This window comes from Geotrypetes seraphini, chromosome 2 (genome assembly GCF_902459505.1).
Source record: "Geotrypetes seraphini chromosome 2, aGeoSer1.1, whole genome shotgun sequence".
Lineage (NCBI taxonomy): Eukaryota > Metazoa > Chordata > Amphibia > Gymnophiona > Dermophiidae > Geotrypetes > Geotrypetes seraphini.
This window is the reverse complement of record NC_047085.1, coordinates 428,483,743-428,496,030: the sequence shown is the minus strand read 5'-3', so window position 1 is coordinate 428,496,030 and position 12,288 is coordinate 428,483,743. Positions and strand designations below refer to the sequence as shown.

General features: G+C 45.8%; 1 protein-coding gene across 5 annotated transcripts in view; it reads right to left on the bottom strand.

Moving 5' to 3' along the window:
* The window catches only part of DBF4 (DBF4 zinc finger), a 151,034-nt gene that overhangs the window by 89,146 nt on the left and 49,600 nt on the right, over positions 1–12,288 (bottom strand). For all 5 annotated transcript variants that reach the window (XM_033931229.1, XM_033931226.1, XM_033931230.1 and 2 more), the window contains exons 6-7: positions 4,506–4,575; positions 4,268–4,326 (exon numbers count right to left, since the gene is read on the bottom strand). In XM_033931229.1, the coding sequence (XP_033787120.1) occupies positions 4,268–4,326; positions 4,506–4,575 (129 nt within the window). The remainder of the gene's footprint in view (positions 1–4,267; positions 4,327–4,505; positions 4,576–12,288) is intronic.

Below are 12,288 nucleotides of genomic sequence, written 5' to 3'. Positions count from 1 at the left end.
CCTAGACCAGCGCTCTAGTAGGAGTAGGTCGTGCATCATGTTGTCGGACATTGAATTTATGGCTGTTGTGCTTTTGCCCACTACATTGCTTAGTTTGGCGTCATCAGCGAATAATGTTATTTTACCTCGCAGCCCTTCTGCCAAATCTCTTATAAAGATGTTGAATAGGATCGGGCCCAGGACCGAGCCCTGCGGCACTCCACTGATTACCTCTGTCATTTCGGAGGGGGTGCCGTTCACCACTACCCTCTGAAGCCTAACTCCAAGCCAGTTCCCAACCCATTTCGTCAATGTGTCGCCCAATCCTATAGAACTCATCTTGCTCAGCAACCTGCGGTGTGGTACGCTATCGAATGCTTTATTGAAGTCCAGGTATACGATGTTCAGGAACTCCCCAACATCCAGCTTCCTCGTCACCCAGTCAAAGAAGCTGATCAGGTTGGATTGGCAGGATCTCCCCTTAGTAAATCCATGTTGACGGGGATCCGTAGATTCTCCTCGTTCAGGATCGTATCCAATTGGCGTTTGATTAGAGTTTCTATTAGTTTGCACACTATTGATGTGAGACTCACCGGCCTGTAGTTTGCTATCTCCACCTTGTAGAGTGTGCTTTCAAAGAATCAGTGGTTGTTTATCACAATGATGTACATTGAAGAAACAGCCATGTGAATCCATCTTGAAATGGAAGTCATATTTTATCAACCTCCAAAAGTACCACCTGAGAGCATATGTTCTCCTCTGGAGTTTGACGCAGCATCTTATGTCAGGCATGCACCACAAAAGGAAGCTGCCAGATCCAGAGCTAGAGCTTCAAACTGCTCTTTGAGGACTAAATCCATTCTGTGACACTGTGCATCCTTTAGAATTACTCTACCTTCACTAGGAAGGGACATGCGCTTTTAAACTTTTGATACCAGCGAATTTACCTTAGGTGGTATGAATAACTGGTGGAACTCAGCAGCCATCAGATACAATTTTGTCATAGCTCTAGCAATCCTCAAGGGGCCTCCCGGTGCCTCCCAATGCTCCATGAGCATCATGTTGACCTCTGGATGCAAAGAAAAAAAATGCAGACTGGGTCTTGGAACTGCTCATAAGAGAAATTTGAGTCGTGGAAGTCTGCAGCAGTTCCAAATTTAACTCTCTCAGATATACTGCAATGACTTCCATTAAACCCGCCGATTTAAACAGGCTGCACACCATAAGGTCCTCTTCCTGGTCCAGGGTTGCTACAGACTCTTGGCTGATAACACCCACTTGTGACCCAGAATCCTCTAAACATGAAAGACTCACTTCGCAGGATGACTCCCAGTCATCCCAGTCCATATCTGACTGGCCCTCTGGTTCCCGCGGGGTTTCCTTCCATGATGGACCAGAACTCTGTAAGCGATACCCCCCTGAACAGCAACTGGAATACTACGAGGCTGTGCAGATGACCCTTTATATTTCATATAAGCTGTGAACATCAAATTCACAAAATCAGTCAAATCCCTGAACTGGATCTCTTAAGGACCTCTGTAGGGACACTACCCCTCTTCCCATGGGTTCCAAGGCATCTGCATTCCGCTGAGGATGCCAAGTAGCTATTTGAAGGCTCTAGGAGGGATTCTTGACCCAACATTCGAGCTTCCTGTGATTACAAGACCCTGAAGTGGCCAGAGGAATCTAAGCCCAGTACTCCCCCCCACAACATGCCTCATAGAACATGGATGCTCCTCAGCCGACCATTAAGCACAAACCTGGCATGATACAAGGGTAAAAAGGCCTGAGGAGTCCATAAAAATTGATTATTAACAAAACCGAGGTATTTTGAAGTAGGTAGAGGCTTTTAAAATAAAATTGGGACATCCAAGATGGCTGCTGCAAAAGCGTCTTTGCATTAAGTGGAGAACAAAATAAAGTTTCGAAAAAACTGAATAGGGATTTTTGGAGATAGGGACCCTATAGGAAGCCATCTGCAAAACCTTAGTGCAACACTACCATTCAACAAAGATGGTTGGTGGGAAAATCTGAGACTTTCACAACAATAACCAAGTCCCACCGATCACCATACACTAAGTCAGGGGTGTCCAATGTCGGTCCTCGAGGGCCGCAATCCAGTCGGGTTTTCAGGATTTCCCCAATGAATATGCATGAGATCTATTTGCATGCACTGCTTTCAATGCATATTCATTGGGGAAATCCTGAAAACCCGACTGGATTGCGGCCCTCGAGGACCGACATTGGACACCCCTGCACTAAGTGATCAAGAGAGGAAAAGGATTTTAGAAACTTGTTTGATTAATCAGGATGAACCTTAACCAAATCTTTCCAAGGTTCCACGTTTCTATCATCGATCCTGGAAATTTACTTGTTTTTCGTTTTATATTATTAATCCTTTTACTATGTTAATGTTCATGCAAAAAATATTAATTCATGCTGCATGCTGAACAAATCTTATACATGCTTCAATTAACAACCCACACTTATCTTAAATCTTGCAGACAACCCTGGCCCGACAGGACCCATTTTGCCGTCCTTAACCGGCTTCATCAAGGGTTCTATAAGGCTGCTGAAAAACTATTACTTTATCACCATTTCTTGTCAATTGTAGCCCTGAGAGAGGAGGCGTTTGAAGGAAAAATAAAGTAAGAGTATTTCAGCAGATAAGTGTGGGCTGTTAACTAAAGCATGTTTAAGAAGATTTGTTCAGCATGCAGCATGAATTATTTTTTTGCATGATGTAACATAGTAAAAGGATTAATAATATAAAAAGAAAACAAAAAAAAATACAGAGAAAGGTTTTTTAGGATCAATGATAGAAACATGAAACCTTGCAAATACTTGGTTAAGGTTCATCCTGATTAATCAAGCAGGTTTCTGAGATCCTTTTCTTCTCTATTGATTACTTAAAGTGTATGGTGATCAGTAGGACTTGATTATTGTTGTGAAAGACCCTATAGGAAGCCCCAGAGATCCTCAAATGTCCAGTTCCTGAACCACCCTGAAAGTTTCTCAAAGAAAGTAATATACTGTACTTACAGACCTGCCTGGTGCTGTGCCTGCATCAGCTCACACTGCAGCTGGAAAACAGAAGTGATTTCTGCCTCAGGCAAGCATAGAAGAATCTTCAGCTGCTTGCCTCTTCGGACTGCCTTTTAGACAAGCTCTGACAACATGAAACACTCAACCCCATTAGTTCTTGATGTGTCTTCAGGGGGGACGAAGCTGGCACCCATTATAGTCCTCTGGAACAACACTGAAGTGTCTGCTAAATCAGGGGCGAGCCAAGCTCCCAGAGGACAGCACCCCAGGTTATCTTAAGTATTAGTGCAGGCAGGCTAGGTAGGTTCCCTGCAAAAGGGATGCCCCTCCCCACCAGCCCTCCATCTGAACCAGAGAGACTGTATCTTTTCCCAGGAACAGCTGTCCCAGAAATTCTGGGAACCTCTGGAGCATCATGAAGCCTCGAACTTTGGATTAAAATACAAAAATAATAAACCAATTGCAGAGCAGAAGAAAATATATCTTCTCAACTTGCTTGCAAAAGGAAAAAGAGAAGATGGGGCATTGCCCACTGACACAAGGAGATGGAGGTGAAAAGCTGTAGAGGATTTCTTTTGCAAAACTTGCAGGTAAAGATGGATAACCGACTGGTCAAGACTCATGTTTCTTTTGCACTGGAAGGAAGTTCTAACTGTTGCATGACTTTTCACAGGTTCTAAAAGGGCATCTAAATGAGGAATACCTCTTATACCTTGATAAATTTTAATTTGTACTGAGCGTGGAAGAGGGAAGAGGAGAGTATAATAGGGTACTTGGATTATGTTGTTATAGTTGTTGTTTGATACAGTTTTCTTATGTACTTTGTTGCTCCTGTTAGTATGTAGCATTCTGAAAGCAAGCTGCTGAAGGTTGGTATGAGGTTTGGGAGAAAAAAATTAACATTTCAATAAAAATGAACATAAAAAAACAAACAAACCCACCACACAGCAAAAAACGTATAAAACAAATGTGTTGTCAAAATACATCTAAAAATCCCATTAAAAAAGAACCGATACTGGAGTTTGTCACAGAGCACCAGCTATTATACAAGTGATGTCACTGGAAAGTCAGTTTCTGTAACTCCATCTGCTGGTAAGGTAGGGAATACAACCTATCAGTCGGGATGATACAGCTTGGACACCAAGGAAGTCAATTTTAAAAGGGTTTAGGTGCACAACTTTGGAAGTTTAGACTCCTCAGTTAGCTCATTTGAACCATCGTGTAAATTATTAGAAATACTTACTGTGTCTTTGACCGAGTTCAACAGCTGCTCCTTCTTTTGTTCAATGTAATATCTGATATCTTGGAAAGAAATTGCAGATACATTTAGCAAGTTTGAATTGATGTGTGAATATTTAAAATGTTTGTATGAATATTTAAAATATAAAATTAACACAATTACATTAACTGTTTCCCCCTATACTCTAAAATAAAATTAGAAGTTAAGACTTTCTAGATTTCAAATAAAGATATAAACATACCATCTATATGGACAATTTTTACTCCCCAGTTCAATGCATTTGACAGGACACTGTTTGATTGTATGATTTCCTGTAAAAGATGAGAAGAAACATCAAAGTTTGTATGTGAAGTTCAGAACATGCAGCATATAATCTACTTAAATAGTCACAATATATTAGACAGTTGGATACGTATCCATAATCATCAGAAGACAGATATTTTTTCTACCTCATACCCTTCTAAATCCACTAATACATAGAATAGCAAACTTTGGGGAGGTTTTTTTGTTTGTTTTGAGATCTTTATTATCTGCTTTTCAAGAGCAATGAAAGTATTTTGTACAGTTGCTCCCAAATGAATTGTGCCTTGCAGTCTTTATAGCTCTTATATACAACGAAACTTCCAGACCTTTTCCAGTTCTCTATTACCATCAGTTACTTTCACTTGTTTCCTCTTCAGCTCCATTTCCTCATAGTCTCACTCTTTTGCAGCCATTACTTTTTTTTGTGTTTTGAAACATTTTTATTGAAATAAATGCCATACAAGAGATGACTAAAGAAAAAAAACAATCAACAGTAACACCCCTCCAATATTCCCAACCCATCCCCCTACAGCACTCCCCCCCCCACCCTCAACAAAGCTCCAGGAGGGAATCAGGGCCCGCAAGACAATCCAAACCTACCACAATACGGTTACCTGGGGTCAAGGCTGGAATTCCCTGCATCTGCGCAACAATATCCCACTCCCGTAAGGGTACCTGCAAATCTTTTCCCAACCCCTATGATATAAACTCATATCCTTACCCGTTTCCACATTCCCCAAACCCTTATAAAGCATCGACACCAATAACACCTCCTCAGTGTCGAGACCAAAAAATGCCCACAGGCGGGAACCAATACAGGCTCCCAACTGCCCCTGATCTAAAGTGGCCCAGTAATGCTTAAGTTGACTATAGGCAAATAAATTACCCCATTTTGCCCCAACCTGGCTCTGTAGGGCCGCAAACGCCACCAGATTCCCCTCTGGTGTCAGAACATGCTCCAACTGCCAAACCCCCTCTCATTCCCAATTGAGAAAAGCCACATTGCCAGTCCCTGGTGGAAAGGGACAGTGCCCATGGAACAGTATCTGGTCAGTAATGTACAAGTCCCCATCCAAATTACATACTAACCACTTGCACGCAGCCTGCATGGAGCTCACCAGCAAACTCTGGCAAAACCGAGCCTGAAGCAGTGCTCAGGGGAGATGCACCAATGAAAAAAGGTGTGCCGGGGCATAATATGCTCGCTCCATCTGCACTGGGGTAAACTTAGTCAACCCCAACAGCCAATCCCCTAAGTGGCGCAACAGACAGGCATAATTATAGTGTTGCAAATTAGGCAGGCCCAAACCCCCCTGTCCCCATCCCTCTTGTAAACACTGCACGGGCAGTTTAGGCTTCTTTACCACCCAAACAAATTTAGAAAACATGTCATGGCCCTTAATAAGATCTTTCCTCATCAAGCGCAAGGGAAGTGTTTGTAATAACTAGAGCCACCTGGGCAATACCATCATCCTAACCAGCTGATTCTGTCTCATCAAAGATAAGGGAAGCAATTGCCAACCATCCAGCCAACGTTTCGTATTCAATAACAGCTTAGGCACGTTCAAACGATACAAGGCGCAGACATCCATGGCAATCTGGATCCCAAGGTAGCAAGGGAAAGTGCACCCTCCCACCCCTCCCGAACATCCTCAGAAGAAGCCAACACCTCAGACATAGTTAAATTAAGCCACAATCCAGCATCCAGCGTAATCCCTGTACTCGTGCAGCAACTCCAATAACGCAGACAAAGACTGCTAAGGGTCCATAATATGCACCAAGTCATCTGCATACTGAGCATGGATAATGAGACACCAGCGCACTCATAAAGCTGCAGTTACCAATTAAGCTGCTAGCTTTCACTCAAGGTGTGCAAAATAACAAAAACATGGAAATGACGCATAACGCAAGGTTTACCAAAATAATTATTTATTGCTTTTATTTTTCCATCATGGACCTCAAAAGGCTAGTTGCGTTAGCGGGAGGTTGTTATAGTTGCCAAAATGCTGGCCTTCTGATAACGATCTCAACTTGATACTTCGAAGCTCCCCAATATATACCTTCAGTCCAGTTTGACATCATTGGCCATCAGCCAATCCAATAACGGAGGCTGTCCTAAAATTTGGACAAAGAACTTTTCTTTAACATGGAATATAAGTTCCAGAAACCATATTTTTTGTTTACATTCATTTCTGAATATACATAAACATTTTATTATTACATATTCAATATTCTTTTTGTCCTTCTCAAAACTTATTTCAGACAGTTTGTCTATGTAACCTGCTGAAAAGTTCTTAGCCCTTCCTGTCAGTATCAGACAAAGGAGGAGGGATATTTCCAGACACAGACACTGACACATTCCTAAGTGTGGGCTACCAATGCCCCCCTTCCTATGCTAGAAACTGATACAGCACGTTATGACTCTAATTATTTCCAGATGTTGCTTTAGGATTTTTCCTTAGTGTTCCTTATATAAAACATTTCACTTTAAATACAAATTCTTTCATATATATCTTTCATCCATCCATTCATTCGTCCACTCGGTCGGGGCCCCTTCCATACATAACATGTATTTCATTCATATTTAATGCATGTTATATCTCAGATTGGGATATGTAATCTAATATGCTCTTCTTAACCAGCCTAAGGCACATCTGGTTATCAATTAGAACCACGAGGTTAAAAGCGGGAAAAACCTGAACAAAGACTAGGGATATCACAAAATGGAGTTCACTGCCTCAAGATGGAGTTCATGTATATCCTGATTTCCTCTATGATCTAGCTTAATAGCAAAGTACATAAAAAGAATATTATTATGCTTTTCCTTAATATTAATCTGTAGTGAGTTTTTCTAGCCTTGGCTACATCCATATTCAGATTTTTATTCACCAATTTTTTGTACACTTCTATTGGGTATGGCCTTAACTAACACATATGCTTATATCTAACTAGAGTTACCCAGAATCATACGAAAAGCAGGCGCTTTTTTGTAGAAAAATTCCACAAAATACTGCACCATCATGTCCTGACGTCCATTCCATTACCGTCCCATAGACATCACCCCCTACTGACCACGAGCCACTACTGCTCACCTTGCGGGCGACTGCTGATTGCCCATGCTAGATTGCAGGAAACAGAGTCGAGGCAGGAATGTATTTGCTCAGTAATTGAACAAATTTCTGCTCTAAAATGGTCTGGAGAGTAGCTTGCAATTGTGGATCCGAGTCTGAAACTGGACCACTTGCAAGGCTGTAGGCTCCGAGGTGGCAGTAGAAGCATGTTTCGACTTGAGGCTGCTGCTTGGATAACTTGAGGACCACCGCAGGAACCTTCTGCTTAGGTATCTGACCTGAGGGAAGCCCAGGAGAAGATAAAGCAATGTTACTTACCGTAACAGTTGTTATCAAGGGACAGCAGGCAGCTATTCTCACTAATGGGTGACGTGATCCAATGGAGCCCTGATGCAGAAGCTTCTTTGAAGAAAAACTCAAAGTTTCAAGTCGCCCGCACCGCGCATGTGCGAGTGCCTTCCCGCCCAGACCAGGGTGCGTCTCCTCAGTTCAGATAGCTAGCAGAGAAGCCAACCCAGGGGAGGTGGGTGGGACGTGAGAATAACTGCCTGCTGTCCCTGGATAACAACTGTTACGGTAAGTAACATTGCTTTATCCCAGGACAAGCAGGCAGGTATTCTCACTAATGGGTGATCTCCAAGCTAACCATAGTGAGATGGTGGGAGAGTTGGCACTTAGGAGAATAAATTTTGTAATACTGTTTGGCCAAACTGTCCATCCCGTCTGGAGAAAGTATCCAGGCAATAGTGAGAAGTGAAGGTATGAACCGAGGACCAAGTGGCAGCTTTACAAATCTCTTCAATCGGTGTCGATCTGAGGAAAGCTACAGAAGCTGCCATAGCTCTGACCTTATGGGCTGTGATTTTTTTGTCAAGGGGCAATCCAGCTTGGGCATAGCAGAATGAGATGCAAGCCGCCATCCAGTTGGAGACGGTGCGCTTGGAAACGGGGTGTCCCAACTTGTTCAGATCGAAGGAGATGAAAAGTTGAGGAGCCGTTCTGTGAGGTTTGGTGCGTTCTAGGTAGAAAGCCAAAGCACGCTTACAATCCAGAGTATGAAGAGCAGATTCTCCAGAGTGAGAGTGTGGCTTCGGAAAGAATACTGGCAGAACGATGGATTGGTTAAGATGAAATTCTGAGATCACTTTCGGGAGAAATTTCGGATGGGTGCAGAGAACCACCTTGTCATGATGGAAGACTGTAAAAGGTGGGTCTGCGACTAAGGCTTGGAGCTCACTGACTCGTCGAGCAGAAGTGAGGCCAATGAGAAACACCACCTTCCAAGTGAGATACTTCAGGTGAGCCTTGTGAAGAGGTTCAAATGGAGGTTTCATAAGCTGTGAAAGAACAACATTGAGGTCCCAAACCACTGGAGGCGGTTTGAGGGGAGGGTTGACATGGAAAAGTCCTTTCATGAATCTGGAAACCACAGGATGGGCGGAGAGAGGTTTCCCTTGAAGAGGCTGGTGGAAAGCAGCAATTGCACTGAGGTGGACTCGTATGGAGGAAGATTTGAGGCTAGACTGAGACAGGTGCAAAAGGTAGTCCAGAACTGAAGGCAAGGAGGAGTGTTGATGCTCCTGGCGCTGAGAAACACACCAAACAGAGAATCTAGTCCATTTTTGGTGGTATCATTGTCTGGTAGTGGGCTTCCTTGAAGCTTCCAAGGCATCCCTCACAGGTTGGGAAAACTGCAGAGGGGTTACGTTGAGAGGAACCAAGCTGTCAGGTGTAGAGACTGCAGGTTGGGGTGAAGGAGAGACCCTGATGCTGCGTAAGCAGAGATGGAAAAACTGGTAGAGGGTATGGCTCCCTGCTGCTGAGTTGAAGTAGAAGGGAGTACCAAGGTTGTCTGGGCCACCGTGGAGCAATCAGGATCATGGTGGCATGGTCTGACTTCAGCTTGACCAGGGTCTTTTGGATCAGAGGGAATGGAGGAAACGCATATAGAAAGCGATTCGTCCAGTCCAGGAGGAATGCATCTGCCTCGAAGTGCTGAGGGGAGTAGATCCTGGAGCAGAAGTGAGGCAGTTTGAAGTTGTGGGGGGCTGCAAAGAGGTGTATCTGAGGCGTTCCCCACAGGGAGATGTGATGGAGGGGTGTGGAGTTGAGGGTCTATTCATGAGGTTGTAGAAGACGGCTCAAGCTGTCTGCTAAGGCATTGTCAGCCCCCTGAATGTAGACCACTCTGAGGAAGGTGTTGTTGCAAATCGACCAATCCCACACTTTCAGAGCTTCCTGGCATAGGAAGGCCGATCCCGTGTCTCCCTGCTTGTTCACATAGTACATGGCGACCTGGTTGTCTGTGCGAATGAGGACCACCTGGTCGCAAAGGAGATGTTAAAAGATCTGGAGAGCGTTGAAGATTGCCCTGAGTTCTAGGAGATTGATGTGGCACTGGCAGTCCGTGCTGGTCCAGTGACCCTGGGTGCGGAGGCCGTCCAGATGAGCCCCCCAAGAATAGGTTGACGAGTCAGTCATGAGGACTTTCTGATGGCGGGGGGTTTGGAACAACAAGCCTCTGGAGAGATTGGAGGAAAGCATCCACCAGCAAAGAGACTGTTGTAGAGCAGGAGTGACCTGGATGTGGTGAGTGAGAGGGTCGGACGTCTGGGACCATTGAGACACCAAGGTCCACTGAGGCGTCCTGAGGTGAAGTCTGGCAAATGGCGTCACATGCACTGTAGAGGCCATGTGGCCTAGCAGGACCATCATCTGTCTCGCCAAGATGGAAGGGCGAGAGGACACTGAATGGCAGGGGTGAAGAAGAGCCTCCATGTGTGGGGGAGGGAGGAACGCACGGAGTTGGGTAGTGTCCAGGATCGCCACGATGAAGGGAAGAGACTGGGACGGCTGTAAGTGGGATTTTGGGAAGTTGATTTCGAATTCCAGATGTTGTAGTAACCAAATTGTCTTCTGGGTTGCGAGGGCGACTCCCTGATACATGGAATCCTTGATGAGCCAGTCGTCCAGGTAAGGGAACACCTGGAGGCCGTGGTTCCCGAGTGCTGCAGCTACCACTACCAGGCACTTGGTGAAAACTCTGGGGGATGAGACCAGGCCGAAGGGGAGCGCTCGGTATTGAAGATGAAGATGTCCCACCCGGAATCTGAGGAATTGGCGTGAGGCCGGATGGATGGGGATGTGAGTGTAGGCCTCTTTCAGATCCAGAGAGCATAACCAGTCATTCTGCTCGATGAGGGGGTACAGGGATGCCAAGGTCAGCATTCGAAACTTTTCTTTGACCAGAAACTTGTTGAGCACCCTGAGGTCCAAAATGGACCGCAGATCGCCCGTCTTCTTCGGCACAAGGAAGTTACCGGGAAGAGAATCCTTTGTTCTGTTGGTCCAGAGGGACCGGTTTGACAGCCCCGAGCTGTAGCAAGGCCTGGGCTTCCAGAAGAAGAAGGGTGGTCTGCGTCAAGTTGGAAGGATACTCTCTTGGAGGATTTTCCGGAGGAACCTGGTGGAATTGAAGGGAGTAACCCTCCCTGATGATGGAGAGGACCCAGAGGTCGGTGGTGATAGTCGTCCATCAATGGAAAAAATGATGGATGCGACCTCCGATAGGTGGAGCTGCTGAGGAAGGTAGAACGACAGAAGTTATGCTCTCTTTGAGACAGTCAAAAGGGCTGAGGCGTTTTAGGCACAGCAGGTGGTAGAGGCTTTTGCTGATGTTTCTGTGGGTGCTGCCTCTTCACAGGCTGCCGGATGGGGGGAGCCTGTTTCGGGGTGTAACGCCGTTGGCAGATCAGTGGCGGGCGTGAATGACGAGGAGGAGCAGGCCTGGACTTCGGACGCAGGATGGACTGGAATGACTTCTCATGGTCCGCCTCGATGGACTCATCAAAGAGGTCGGTGCCAGCACATGGAACATTGGCAAGCCTGTCCTGGAGGTTGGGGTCCATGTCGATTGTCCTCAGCCACGCCAGCCAGCCCGAGCCGCAAGCTCGAAGGCGTCGTAGGAGGACTGCATAAGCTGCACCCGGAGCTGGGATAATGAAGCCATCGCCTCCTGGTACTTGAATTGTGCCCTAGTATCCACGTAGGGTGTGAACTTCTGGAGTACGGATAAGAGGAACTCCAAATATGTTGTGAAGTGGAAGTTGTAATTCAGGACTCTCGAGGCCATCATGGAGTTCTGGTAGACTCTCCTGCCCAACCGGTTCATGGTCTTTTCCTCTCTACCAGGTGGGACGGAGGCGTAGACCTGGGAGGGGTGGGACCGCTTCAGTGAGGACTCCACTAGCAGGGATTGATGGGAGAGCTGAGAGCCGTCGAATCCCTTACGATGAACAGTGCGGTATCTGGTGTCCAGCTTACCCGGCACCGTGGGGATCAAATGAGGTGTCTCGAGGCACCGTGCAAAGGTCTGGTCCAATAGCTTGTGTAAGGGAAGCTTTAGGGACTCCGCCGGTGGTTGAGGGAGGCGCACAGTCTCCAGGTATTCTTTTGAGAATTTGGACCGCGTATCCAGGGGGATGTCCAAGTCGTCCGCCATCTGTTGAAGGAACGAGGAGAAAGACGTTGGTCGGCCGTTGCAGGGCCTCGAGATGGGCTTGATGAGGTCGAGGCCTCCAGATCCATTGGGGACAGGGATCGAGATGGTGAAAGGGATCCCATTGTGTCCTCGAGCTCCGGCATCGGTGG